General features: G+C 40.7%; 1 protein-coding gene across 2 annotated transcripts in view; it reads left to right on the top strand.

Moving 5' to 3' along the window:
• Positions 1-5,993, top strand: part of arhgdia (Rho GDP dissociation inhibitor (GDI) alpha) — a 47,188-nt gene extending 41,195 nt beyond the window's left edge. For both annotated transcript variants that reach the window (XM_078528975.1, XM_078528976.1), the window contains exons 5-6: positions 1,352-1,415; positions 4,511-5,993. In XM_078528975.1, coding sequence (XP_078385101.1) covers positions 1,352-1,415; positions 4,511-4,710 — 264 coding nt within the window. In that variant the 3' untranslated portion in view covers positions 4,711-5,993. The remainder of the gene's footprint in view (positions 1-1,351; positions 1,416-4,510) is intronic.
• The last annotated feature ends 8,940 nt before the right edge of the window (positions 5,994-14,933 follow it).

Here is a 14,933-nt window from a genome sequence, read left to right as displayed (position 1 = left end):
AGTATGAGTGATTTCTTTTGTGTCTAGATAGAAGTGCTACAATTGTAGTGTCTCTTGACTAAGTAGGAGAAGAATCAGCCAAGGCTCCTGCATCTGATTGTCCAGTTTGCATTGCTGCAAATTGCATTTATTGGGACAGGATCGGACCTTGCAGTGATTTCCCTTCATGCGTGATCTCTGATCTACTGCACCATCACCTCTCTTGGCCCCTGCACTGTTTCTCATCGGTCACACCACTTGTCTGGAGTCTTATACTGGATTGGTCAGAAGTATCCCCAGCTAAATATTAGGAAGACCAAAGCCATTGTTTTCAGTCCCTCCCGCATTCTCTGTTCCCTAGCTAATATCTAAGGATGCGCCAGATCATGTACAACCTTGGTGTTGTATTTGACCGAGTTATCCAACTGCATATGCGCTCCATCAAAGAAACCGCATGCTTCAGCGCCATAACATTGCCCATCTCTACCTCAGCTCTTCTGCTGAAACCGTCATCCATGGTTTTATCATCTCTGGACTTGACTGTTTAAATGCTCTCCTAGCTGGCCTCCCGTCCTCCGCCCTCTATAAACTTAAGCTTAACCAAAACTCTACTGCCTGTATCCTAACTCGCACTAAATCCTGTTCACTCATCACCTCTGAGCCCATGAACTTAAATTAGCTCCTGATCTGGCAATGCCTCAATTTGAAAATTTATACTCTTGTTTTCAAATCCCTCCATGGCTCGTCTTTATACCTCTAAACTTCTTGAGCCCTCTCAGTTCTCTATAATGTCCCAATGCTGGCTGCTTGTGCATCCCTGATTTTAATTGTTCCACAATAGTGGCTGTGCCTTGAACTGCCTGGACCCTAAGCTCTACCTCTTCTTGGTACTAATATCTCATTACGTGGTTGTCAAATTTTGTTAACATTCCTGTGAAGCATTTTGAGATGTTTTACTATGTTAAAAGCATTCTATTAATACAAATTGTTGCTGATGCATGTCGCAATTCATGAGGAAATGTTGTTAGTATGTGTCATTGTATTTCAGCACTAGTCGTCATTCTCTGCTGAGAGGGGAGGTGATTATCGCTTTGAAATCCATCATTTTATCCATTCTATTTAAGATACAATTTTAACTTTGTGGGTCCATTCTTACACCCTGTCTGCGAAGCTGACTACTGGTATGCTTCATGCCAATGGAAAATTAAATTTACAATGGACAGGCATGTTGAAAAAAAAAGTTTGTTCTCAGGAATGAGCATGTGTTTTATGTCAAAGACTTGTGATGGAAGTTAAATCCCTACAAGGATTAGCATCCATTGTATCAATAGCTGAGAGGCCATGTGTTTACTGAACCTCTCCATTTCTCCAGGTTAATAAGGATATAGTCTCTGGGCTGAAATATGTTCAGACAACGACGAGGAAAGGAATAAAAAGTGAGTACAAGTGTGTCACTTACTCTTGATGTGTAATTAAAAGTCTGTTTATAATGTAATTGCCATGAAAATCATGTTTTTAAAACTCCACTTCCTTTATATACCCTTTTCCAAAAAGCAGCCTTTTCCTCTTCTCCCCTCCCCAACCAAATACAAATGCACTCTAGTTCCTCTTCAAAATAATGCAGATCTCAAACGCAGCAAATGTGTTACTTCAGACAAAACAGATTTGTGTTGTTTTAATTTTTTGATACATTTAGAATTCATAGTTAATATTGTGATTTGAACCTTGAGCTGTTGGGGTTGATATTGGTTCTGTTTGTTGGTGATAACTTGTAAACAAATAATAAAATTTAGAGTTCTACATTACTCGTAGGGTAGATTTCAAAACTGGGATATCTGATTTGGACATCCTGAAAATCTATAAGGAAAATAAATGCTACAAATGCACAGCAGTTCTGACTGCCTCAGAAGAGAAATTTTTCCCAATATTACTTCTTAAAGAATGTTTTCTTTTTTTGTTTTATGTCATATGAGAACATCTAAAATGTCAGCCACAATGTTGTGTACTACCCACAGGAATCGGTGGAGAGTTTGGGTGTCCATTCAGCAGGATAAAGCCGGGTGTTACATATTACCTCCAACGATGCATGTTTTTTTTTAGGTTTAAACTTGATGTTTCTCATTTTCCAGGTCAAAGACCACTCCTGTAAGTGAACCCTCACTTCCCAGGAAGCAGAGTGTGACATCTGGTTAATGTAGCCATAATCCATTCAAACCTAATTCCAGTCACCTTTACACTAATTGACCAATTTGCAGTAAATTCCTGTTGATACAGCTGTGGCTAATTGGAAAAGTTAAAGATGGTATTAGAATAAAAGAGGGTTACAATGTTGCCCACAAGTGTAGTAACCCTAAGGATTGGGAAAGTTTTAAAAATGCACAACGGATGACCAAGAGAGCGATAGAGGGTGAACAACAGAATGCAAATAAAGTAGTAAGAAATATAAAAACAGATTGTAAAAGCTCCTATCCATTTGTAAAAAGGAAGAAATTAGCAAAAATAAGCGTGGATCCCTTAGGGGCAGAAATAGGGGGAAATTATAATGGAGAATAAAGTGGCAGAAACGCCAAGCAAATAATTTATCTGACTTTGTGTGGGCGATTCAACGTATCAGAACATGAGGGAATTGAAAAATCTAATGAGTGAGGAACTTGATATTAGTGTAGAAAAAGTACTGAAGAAATTAATGGGGCTAAAAACTGACTAATCCCCTGCACCTGTTGGCCTACACTCTAGGGTTTTAAGAAGTAGCTGCAGAGATAGTAGATGCATTGAATTTGAGCTTTCAGGATTCTCTCGATTCTAGAACAACTCTAGATTAGGCAGTCGCAAATGTAAACCTTACTATTCAAGAAAGAAGGGAAGAGAGAAAACAGGGAACTATTAGCCAGTTAATCTGGCATCAGTAGTAGGGAAAATGCTAGGTTCTATTAGGACATGGTAACAGGGTGCTGGACAAATCAGAGTAGGCAGTCAACACCATTTTTTGAAAGGGAAATTGTGTTTGACAAATCAATTTTATGAAGGTATAAGTAGCAGGGTAGATGGGGGCAATCGGTGGATGTTGGATATTTGGATTTTCAGAATGTATTTGATAAGGTATCACAATAGGTTGTTACACAAGATGAGGGGTCATGGGATTGGGAGAAATATATTGGTATGGATTGAGGATTGGTTAATGGACAGAAAGAATAAACAGTCATTTTCAGGATGGCAGGGTGTAACTCGAGTACTAGGGCCTTAGTAGTTTGCAATCTATATCAGTGCCTTTAGATGAGGTGACCAGGTGTAATATACCCAAGTTTGATGCAGAACTAGGTGGGAAAGTAAGCTGCAAAGAGATCTAGATAGGTTGTGAGTGGGCAAGATAATGACTGAGTATAATGTGGGAAAATGAGGTTTTTTGCTTTGGTTGGAAAAATAGAATTTTTAAAAAATAGTGAGAAACTATTAGATGACGGTATTTAGAGAGATTTGGGTGTCCTTGTACAAGCAATATACAGTTAACATGCAGGTGTCCAGAAAGCAATTATGAAGGCAAATTGTTTGTTGACCTTTATTGAAAGAGAGTTTGAGCACAAGAGTGAGGAAGTCTCTAGTTGTTCAAGGCTTTTAGGCCATACTTGAAGTACTGTGAACAATTAGTGTTAGAGGGTGCAGTGAAGGTTCACTAGATTGATTCCTGGGGTGAGAAGGTTGACCTATGAGGAGAGTCTTAGTGAGATGACCCTATATTCTCCAGAGTTTAGAAGAATGAGAGGTGATCTCATTGAAATGTGTATAATTCTGAGGGCACTTGACTGGTAGGCTGCTGAGAGTCTGTTTCCCTTGGCTAGACTTTCTAGAACTAGGAGTCATAGTAAGGGGTTGGCCATTTAGGATTGAGATGAGAAATTTCTTCACTCAGCATGGTGAATCTTTGGAACCCTCTACCCCAGAGGGTGGCGGATGCTCAGTCATTGAGTATTGTTCAGGGCTGAGATTGATAGAATTTTTGACACTAAGGGGTTCAATTACTGTGAGGATATAGCAGGAAAAGAGATTCGGGAATTGAGCCATGATCTTAGTGAATAGCAGAGCAGGCTTGAGGAGCTATTTTGTCCTACTGTTCCTTCAGTTAAATCTGGAACTCCCCTCCCCTCCCAATAAGCAGTTGAGAGTTGAAAAATTCAAAACACAGGTTTTTGTTAGGTAAGGATATTAAGGGTTACAAAACCAAGGTGGCTGGCTGGAGGTAAGATGGAGATAATCCATGATTTAATTGAATGGTGGAACAGGATCAAGGTGCTGAATGGCTGGCTCTTATACTCCTAGATGGGAAAGAAGTAGGGGTGGTCAATAGTGAGCCCTTAGAGTACATGATAGCTGGAGTGTGGAAATAAACTGATATGCTTTAAGTAACCATGTATCACAACTGTTTGCTAGCTAAATATCCAAAGCAGACCTCTGTGGGGCTTGGTTGTAGATGTACTAGTGTGAGAAGGTAAATAGATGATTCATTAAAATACTTTTTCTTGTACATTTTGAACAGTTGATAAGTCTGATTACATGGTGGGGAGCTATGGTCCGCGTGACACCGAATACGAGTTCCTTACACCACAGGAAGAAGCACCCAAAGGAATGATGGCGAGAGGCAGCTATGTTATCAAATCCCTTTTCACAGATGATGATCAGCACAACCACCTCTCTTGGGAGTGGCAGCTCAATATCAAGAAGGATTGGAAAGATTAATCAATGCAAGACCAGCCGTAGTCCATCCAATTGAGGAAACAAAAAATACACCTCCTGTACCAAAGTTATCTTTTTTGAAAAGGAACAAAAAATGTGTTAGATTTATACTGCACAGCGAGATCATTGGCAAAAGAAAATCAAACCCATTTTTTTGTAAGACACAGGTCAGAGGCATGGCTACATGTTTCATTCCCCAGTCTCATTTTAATTTGTTTTTGTTCTTCCAACAGCTGCCTTTTGTCGGGGTGGGGGGAGAGGGGCTGCAGTTTTGATTTAAAAGAGGAAGCAATGTGTAAATTAGACTCGGCTTGGTGTCTTGACGCAGTGGGGATTTGACCACTTCTCGTCTATTTCATAAACACAGTGCTAAGCTTGGAAATTTGAATGATCACAATAATGTTTCAACCAGGCAGAAGAATATAATATAAATCGTTAGGGGCCGTTCTTTCATGGATATTAAAAAAAACCTGTAATTTTTATTCTGTGTAACCATGTTGCCTTATGTATGCTAAAATTGTTTTTGGAAATAATCGCAGAAGAAAAAAAAATCATGGTACAATTTCTTAAGTCTTTTATATCAGTAGCATGGATCCAGAACCCATTTTATCTGACTAGATGCTTGTGGGTGTGATAGCACTGCACTGGAGCTAGTCTGATCAGTGCTGACATCTCTGATGTGAATGCACACCTATTAAAAGTAGTATTTCAAATGTACAAAATTGAGTATTGAAGGCCTACAGTTCCTAAAGAGAGATTTTTATGTTGTTTCTTGGCATATTACAACAGAGGAAATCCTGTACAGGTTTGCAGGTAGCAGGTGCTAAATGGACCTGTCTGAACACACATTTCAGCAATAGATGAAGCGTCAGCCAAAAAGATGAAGAAACGTTGCTTCAGAGTGTTGGAAAGGGATGATGGAACTCACATTATGCCTCATTGTATTTTATGCCTCATATCAATCTGTGTCAGTATACCAATCCTGGATTCTGTGCTCCATCGACCAGCTAATTTTAGTTGAATCGTTCGATTTTTGAATGTGGCTTATTCAAGAAATAGCGTTCTAGGCGGTCAGCATGCATCATTGGAAATCTGTAGCCATTGAGGTTAGAACTGGGACCAAATGTGATTTTTACCTGTTTGTCTTGCCATATCCCTGCTCTTCCCCTTTTAAGATAATAGATTTTTTTATGTTCTCTTGTGACTCCTGTGTAGACTGGACATTAACAGGTTAAAGAACAGTACCCTCATTTTCACAACAAATATAATAAAGTATTCAGACTAAATGTTTGTCGTCTTTTGTCAGCTTGCATTGTATAATGCCGTTAACATTGTAAAACATCCCAAGGCTCTTCACATGCACTATCGGACAGAATTTGACACCAATCCACATGAGAAATTACAGGTAACCAAACGTCAGAGGTAGGTTGTATTGATGATTGCTGGAAATCTAAAACATTAACAGAAAATTAAGGAAACACTGGCAGCAACTGTGGAGTGAGAAAGGGCTAATGTTTCAGGTTGGTCTTGGAGCTTGGACAGAGTAGGTGCTGAGAGCCTATTTTTCCCATCTGTGAAGTCTTGAGAATGAGGAGTTTCTTCACTCAGGATTGTGGGTGCTAGGTCATTGAATGTATTCATGACTGTGATTGAAGAATTTTTGGCAACAGGGAGAATGGGGCAGTAAAGTTGAGTTGAGGTAGAACATTATCCATGACCTTGTTGAATGGTGGAGCCAGCTTGAGGGGCTGTACTTCTCTGGTGTTTACTGCTTGTGGGTGCTGACAAAGAGAATTCTGTTGTTTTGCAAAACAAGTCCAACTTTCCAGCAAATGTGGAAGTAGAAGAGGAACCTGTCATCATGTTCCTACTAGCATGAAAAGCAAAAATTACAATTAACTTGACGTTTAAAGCTGTTTGTGGCTTGAATATAGTTTTTCAGTTCTTAACCTACCCCAACCCCCCCCACCCAAAGAGAATTACTTATTTTTCATTAACTATCCCTTTAGAAAGACACAGCTTAGTAAGGTGGTAAACAATTCAGAGCAGCTTGAACAGCACAATTCACTATAAAATGAGTGCTGTGAATAAGTCTGTTATGGGGCATTTTGGGATTTCAAATGGAGTTTGACGCACAATATTCATTCATGTGTGCTCTGCCTGGAGGCAGATCCTTGGCTCATTGTCTGCTGGTGCTTTATCCTGAGCCATTTTCTTGGCAGTTTTTGTCAGTGGTGGTTTGCCAATGCCTTCCACTCCCGGGCAGGGTGAGGAGGCAGTCCCAAGTCTACCTCAGCCAGAACAGGAATCAAACCTGCTCTGCTGGAGTTATTCTGAACCACACTTTAGTCAACTGTGCTAACCGGCTCCCTATATGCAACAAGCAGTGCACTCACTTTACCTTCAACTTTGTCATTTCATCAAAGAGCTCAGCCAAGCTAGTCAGACACCATTTTCCGTTTCCAAACCTGTGTTGGCTGCCATTTATTCACCCACACTCTTCCAAGCGGCAATTTTGCCTCTTATTGCCTTTCTCACTGAAACAAAATTCATCTTGGAGCCATGGAATTTAATATTACAGAAGGGGAGATCCTTCAGTTCATTGTGTGGCAACTATTGGCGAGTGCAACCCAGAACGAATGCCTGGATTATCCACAGCCTTGTATTTTCCTCTGCTCCAATGTGCCAGTATCTGATACCTGAGGTAGGTCTGGGACACTTGATTTGAGGCGATCCAATAATAAATGGGACTGATGGCATAGACCTGTAACTAGAGGTTGGATTCTTTCCATGCCCCCTCTATAGCTAGCCTGATTCAGTGCTGCACAGGATGGGATGGTCCCTGCTGGACATGTAACAGCTAACCAGTGTAGAGTGCTGAAAAGATTTGTGTTTAGATAGTTAAATGTAACCACCACGCCCCCCCCCCCACAGACATGGCTTTCCTTAATCCTTGCTCTCGCTAACTGGCTAAATTGAGTGTATAGAGAAAGACACCAATATCAGGGAAACAAATGTGCTTGCCTGGATTTTTCCCTTGCTTTGTTCAAAGAATTTAACCACTGGCTGATGACAACTTGCATTTATGGTTCCTTAAGCAGTAAAATAGCTGAGTCATTTCTTACGAATGGGTTATTTTGTAGTTTTGACTTGAATCTTTTGGGGAACTTGGAGCAGAAGCCAAAATAAGTTGCAATTTAAAATCTTAGAATCCTTGTGCGGAAGTGAAAGTGTTTTAACATTCAGTTTATGATCAGTCGTTTAATATACATAAATCCTGGAATAGCATGTGCACAGGTTACATTTACCCTGGTTTATTTTATTTGGCCCTCAGTAACTGAAATGGAAAACTTTTAAAGAATTTAAACAAAATAAAAAATTTCATAAAATCCAGATTATATTTTCCTACTTAATTGTCCTAGTTGATGGTTTTGCTCCCTATGTCTCAGCTTGTCTATTCCCCAAGGCAGATGAAGGGAGTCTCTATTCTAAGCATGTGCCATTTACAAGATTTCTAATTGTCGGGTTTTTCTTCTGTGGTAGAAGGGTTTTTACCCTGATGCTGTTTCAAATGGGAAATTAAATTCACAAATCTCTGTTCAGTCCAGCTTTATATTTTAAATGATGGTAACTCCTTTTCTGCCTGAACACACACTAACACACTGCCACTTGTGGCAGCTTTTTTAATATTTTAATGGAACAAGACATTGTTTATGGAAAATGTATTCTGCTCCAATGGAAAACTTATTGTATTTAATTCAGTTTTTCCAAGTCACTTCAAATTCAGCTTCAAGCTAAGTTTAATTCATAGATTAGATGCTTGTACGAATTAAACAATGAGGTGGCTAGTGACAGACTTCAAGGGGACTGTATGGCAGATGAAATTTAATGCAAAGAAGTATGAAGTGCATTTTGGTAGGAGGAATGAGGAGAGGCAAATGAACCAAACGGTGCAATTTTAAACATGCAGAAACAGCAGTGGGGGGGTAGGGGTTTTACGTACACTTAACTTGCCCCGTCACCTTTAAGATTGAGAAGGCTGTTGGGGAATAAAAGAATATGGGATCCTTAGCTTTTTTAATAAAGGCATAGAGCAAAAGCAACAAAGTTATGCTAAACCGTATAAAACACGGGTTAGGCCTTAGCCTTAGCATTATGTTCAGTTCTGGGCACTATGCTTTGGAAAGAATATCAAGCAGAACTTGGAGAGGGTATAAAAGAGATTTACTGGCAGCAGAGATTAGATGCTTCAGTTATCTGGAGAAGCTGAGGCTGTTCTTGGACAGTTAAGTAGAGTCCAAAATCATTCATTCACGAGCAAATAAAGGGAAACCCTTTCCAGTATCAGAAAGGTCAATAGCCAGAGGATACAGGTTTAAGATCTTGGCAAAAGAACCTGGGATCACATGAGAACATTTTTTACAGTTAGATTATGATCTGGAATGCACTGCCTGAAAGGGTGGTAAATATCTAACACCTGACTCTTTATAAAGCCTTTGATTCACTAACCCCACAGGATCTTGGTTGTACATGTGTCCCATTCACATATTGCACTTCATTACAGGTACGATCATTGTTTTTAAAGTAGCCTTGTCATTGGCTCAATTGGGGGAGACGGGTAGTGATAATGTCACTGGATTAGTAATCCAGAGGCCCAGGTGAAATCTCTGGGGACATGGGTTCAAATCCCACCATGGCAGCTGGTGGAATTTAAATTTAATAAATAAATTTGGAATTGAAAAGCTCATCCTAGTAATGGTGACCGTGAAACAATCATCGATTGTCGTTAGTGAACCAGGTGGTTTTTTTTTTAATGTCCTTTGGGGAAGGAAATCTGCCGTCCTTACATTGTCTGGCCTACATGTGACTCCAGACTCTTAACTGCCTTCTGAAATGGCTGAGCAAGTTACTCAGTTCAAGGGCAATTGGGGATGGGCAACAAATGGTGTCCTTGCCAGTGATGCCCACATCCCATGTAAGAATAAAGAAAGAGTTGGGAGTTTACAAGCAGTTACAATGACACTCTGACCACAGCAATTTAAAAATAATGTCAGTTACCTGAAGTTGCCTATTTGAATCGGTGAATTAAAAGCAACAGGCAAGGTTCACAACTAACCATCACCGTTCCCAGACTGACCCAGGAGTAACTTCATGGCAGATTGTTTCCCTTTTAGCTTTTTTTGTCATGTTCCCATTTCAACCAATATCTGGCCATCTCTCATTAAGTTCCTATGAATATTCCCCTGAAGCTCATTGAACTGCTCTGCTATGGCATCTTTTTTTCTGCTGTGGAGTATTAAATTGACCCGCTCTTTTATGATTAAGAGCTCGATGGTTCTGCGCTGGATACTGAATTGAGCTATTGGGTTCCTTGTTTCAATCCCTGGTCTGTTCTGTGTTTCCTGGCAGGGTGATAATTTTAGTTTGCCACAGTTCACCTGAGTGTCCCTACGTTGGGAGAGCAAGAAGAAACTAAGGCATGTTACTGCACCTGATCGCTATTACATGACTGTTGGAAGACTAATGGACCTGGACTCTGCTGAAACACTGCCCTTACAGTAGGATAACCAGCTGCTGCTATTCAATCTCATCTATGAAGGATGGCCCATTGATGAGGACCCAGCACCTGCAGAGCCTTACTCTAGCTTGAGTCAAGCCTTCCAGGAGAGGGAATTGAATGGCATTAGGGCCTAAACATACTGCCCCACAGGAAGATGATTCAACAACCAGCAATTATATAGCACCTTTAATGTAGTAAAACATCCTGAAACACTTTACAGAGGCATCATCAAACAAAATTGGATGCCAAGCCACATAAGGCGATGTTAAGACAGGAGACCAAAAACTTGGTCATTGGGTAGATTTTAAGGAGCTTAATATGCCTTCAGGACCCAGGCAGCTGAAGGCCCTGACACCAATAGCAAAGGCAAGGAAGTTGGGGGATTCTCAAGAGACCAGAATTAGAGGAATGCAGGTATCTCAGAGGACATTACTGACGTAGGGAAGAATGAGGCCGTAGAGTAATCTGGAAACAAGCTTGAGAAGTTTAAAATAGAGATGTTGCTGGACTGGGAATTAATGTAGGTCAGCAAGGCTGTGGGTTTGGATCCTATCCCAAAGCTCAGTGTAAGGAAATTCTTGTTGGGGAATAATTGTTTTGTCAAGAAGGACAAACACTGATTTAGAATGCAAAGTAACAAGATTTATTGGACAACAGATTAATTCTTAACATTCCACTAGTTGAGGCATGGCATGATACATTCTTTCCTGTGAATCCCGGGACTTTTGGAGTGGGGGGTCTTTGTTCCTTGAACCTGGTCTCTTGACTGATGGCATTCTTTGAGATTTTAACTTAGTCAACATACAAGCAAAACCCCTTTGCAGCTGTAAGGCTTCAGCTCTAATTTCCCCATCTACCTTAACTGCTGTAGCCTCGTGTTTCACAGCTACTTGCTGAAAGCTCTCTCTCTCTCTCTCTCTATCTTGAGCTGAAAGCAGCTTCCTGGCAAAGACTATTCACTTTTTCCTGAGGCAATTTCTTTAGCCCTAATACTGGATTCAAATACTGACCTGGATTTCTTACGGCAAACTCCAAACCCGGTGACAATTACATCAGTCTCTTGAATTCTTGCTGCAATCCCCAGCCTATGACATTATCCATTGACTGACAATGTCTTATGTTAATGCTAACTCCCTAGCACATGCCAACTACTAACTAACTTTCTCTCATTGCAAGAGTCCCCTTAGCAAATGTCCTGAGACAAATGCTCTCCCCCTAGCAAGTGCAAAGGCCCTAGTGATGCTTCCCTATTTTTTAACACCTTTTTTTCAGACAGCTTTTTCAAAATTCAGCCCAAGTTGTGCACCTGTGTCAATACAACTAATAACATCTGATCAAATATTTGCAACTCTTGACAAATGGGAAGGGTGCTTACGGCTTCCCTACAACAACCTAACCTTAGTTTGTACCCTTTACTTACAATTCCAGCCCTTAGGCCATCCTTGTAGTCAATCAGTATTCCAGTTTTGTCTTCTGGTTACTGCTAATGCTAGACTCACTGGAGCCCAAATGTACAAACTTGTTCCACTCCATGTGTTCTTTCTTAAAGCTACATTGCAGTTTTTTGGCACTTGAAGAAATGCCAACTTAAAGACTTCTGAACAACATTCCAATAATACATACAAGCGATGACCAAGATTAGTAAATCTTGAAGAGTGATGTACGTCAATTATGTAATTGGACAGTGGTTGTGTTCCTGGTTTAAAGGGTCAGGAGTGAGGATCCTGAATTCTCTGTTACTTACAAGCTGTGATAATGAAGAAAAAAGATGTCATAGCGCCACTGGTGCCTGAAATAAAATCAGAAAAAAGGTTTAATGGAAAAATGAGCAACAGTCCTGATTAAAGTAATATCATGTCACTACGTCTTTTTTTTTGCTCTACATAGTTTATTGAGCTGTAACCAGTGCAAAATAAGGTATTCTAGATCCACCTAGTGGTGTAGTATTAGTAAAGAATAAAGAAAGAGTTACATTTTTAATGTGCCTTTTACAAGCCTGAGATGATGTTACAATCAATTAAATACTACTTGAATTGTAATCGCTGTTGTAATGTAGGAAATGTGGCAACCAATCTGCACACAACAAGCTCCCAAAAACCGCAATGTGATGATGACCATATAACTTGCTATTTTAGCGAAGTTGCTTGAGGGATAAGCATTCTCAGGACACAAGGGGAACTCCCTTGCTCTTTTTCAAAATAGTACCGTGGGATTATCTGCAACAGTGACTTAGTCAATAAAACTATCTTTTGGCTTATTTCTACCTACTGAGGGATTTGAAAGCAAGCTTGAGAATTTCAAAATTGAAGTGTTGCAGGACCAGAAGCCAATGTAGGTCAGCGTGTACAGTGGTGACAGGTGAATGGGAATCGCTGAGAGGTAGGATAGGTGACAGCAGAGTATTAGATGAGCACGTTTATGGAGGGTGGGCGAGGGGAGGCTGACCAGGAGAGCACTGGGGGATAGAAAATGTAGATGTAACAAAGGCATGGATGATGGTTTCAGCAGAAGGTAGGCGGAGGCGGAGGTGGTCAATATTAGGAAGTTACAGCAATGTGGAGTACAACAATACGCTAGTGAATACCTGTTCCTTCCACAACGGGTTTCTACAACATTGGCTGCTCTCTGGCAGCCCCCCCTAATGACCATTCTCCACTGCTTTATAAGAAATCCTTCATTTATTCTGCTTTGTAACATACCAGTAAACATTACTGAGGCTAGCTTTTTTTTAAAAAAGATCTGATATTGAATTTAAGTTCCCCTGCTGCAGTGGGATTTAAACTTATATCTCCAGAATATTAACACAGCTTCCTAGATCACTGGTCCTGTAACATAACCACTGTGCTACCATACCCAGGAGTTAGTATTTCCAAGCATCAATGACCTTTAATGCTCAGTGTGTCCAAAAGTTACTGATCACCAATAGTTGGCGTTCTACAAAAAGAGAGTTTCTCTTTCTTCTTTGAAGTTTTTGCCAGGGGAAAGAGCACTGCTTATATTTGGCTATCATAGAATCATACAACAGACGTGGCACAGAAGGAGGCTAATCAGCCCATCATGTCTGTGCTGGCTCTCTGCCAGAGCAACTCATTTAGTTCTAATCCCCCCTCCTTTTCCCTGTAGCCCTGATCATTTTTTTCTCTTAAGATTATTATCCAATTCTCTTTTGGAGGCCTTAGTAGAATCTGCCTCCACCACATTCTCAGGCAGCACATTTCAGATACTAGGTACCCACTGCATAAAAGAGTTTCTCTTCATGTCACTGTTGCTCCTTTAGCCAAATATCGGTGTCCTCTGGGAACAGTTTCTCCAGGTCTGAAGAAGTCAAATGGACTAGAAATGCTAACTCTGTTTCTCTCTCCATGGATGCTGCCAGACTTCCAGAATTTTTGGTTTTTGTTACAGCTTCTCTCTATCTACTCTGTCCACAGCCTCCTGACTTTGGCTAGCTTGCCAATGAAGATTTATAATCATGATTTGCCTCTTGCAAGCCTTTCCACCCTGCCCTGATGGTAGCTACTCCGAGTCCATCACCATGGTGATGGTGTATTGGTGTTTCCTAGAGTTTAAAGGTTGCCAGGCATGGTTAGGACCATGTCATTCCCAGCAACTAACTACACCTGAGTCATCAACAACCTGGAACATTTCTGTATCACAAAAATGCCTTTCACAAACCTCTGCAATTTGTCCAACAGACAGGCATTGAAAACTGGAGAGCTTTTCAGCTCATTTTTCATCTCCCCCTCCTCCCCCTTACGTTTAAATTTAATTCGTAGCGATGGAATAAAAGGTTTTCGCTTCTGAGTGTTGGCTGGGCCACTCTAATTGGGTATTTTCCTGGAGGTTTGATCATGTGACACCTGATCACACGACAGTTATCACTCCTGGCCTCCTGATAGCCCAGCAGGGTCAGCAGTGTGGGTCACAGATGCATTGGGCTTAATGATGGTGGAATGGGTCTAAGGGATGTTGGTACCGATCAGTTTTACGCTGTAATTTTATCATGGCTCAGTGGACAGCGCTTTAACCGAGCAGTCAGATGGTTGTGGGGTCAAGTCCCACTCCAGAGACTTGAGTACAAGTATTGAGGCTGCTATGTTATTGCAGTACTGAGGGAGTGCTGCTCTGTCAGAGGCGTTGTCTTTTGCATGAGATGTCAAACCAAAGATTCATCTGCTCTCCCAGATAAATGTAAAAGATTCCATGGTACTATTCCAAAGAAGACCAGGAAAGTTCTCCCGAGTGTCCTGGCCAATATTTATCCCTCAAACAACATCATGAGAAAGCAGATTATCTGGTCATTATCACTTCGCTGGTTGTGGGAGTTTGCTGTGTGCAAATTGGCTGCTGCATTTCCCACATGACAACAGTGACAACACTTTAAAAGATTTCATCGTAAAGCACTATGGGATACCCTGAAGTTGTGAAAGTGGCAATATAAATGCAAAAGTCTTTCTTTCTTATGTTCCACTCTCTGTGTGAGACGGGTGGAGAGGAAGATTCTGCACTTAGGGCCATCAGGCTTACAACTGATCAATTTTGTTTTTGGGATAATAATAATTGGGAAAATACCAAATGCTTGTGTTACCGTGAGCTGCTTGTGTGTGTGTGTGTGTGTGGTCACAATATTACTGCATTGTCACACCCTCAACTCTGAATGGTCCAG

Source organism: Cetorhinus maximus, chromosome 24, assembly GCF_964194155.1.
Source record: "Cetorhinus maximus chromosome 24, sCetMax3.hap1.1, whole genome shotgun sequence".
Classification (NCBI taxonomy): domain Eukaryota; kingdom Metazoa; phylum Chordata; class Chondrichthyes; order Lamniformes; family Cetorhinidae; genus Cetorhinus; species Cetorhinus maximus.
The sequence above is the reverse complement of the archived record's forward strand: the minus strand, read 5'-3'. Positions and strand labels throughout refer to the sequence as shown.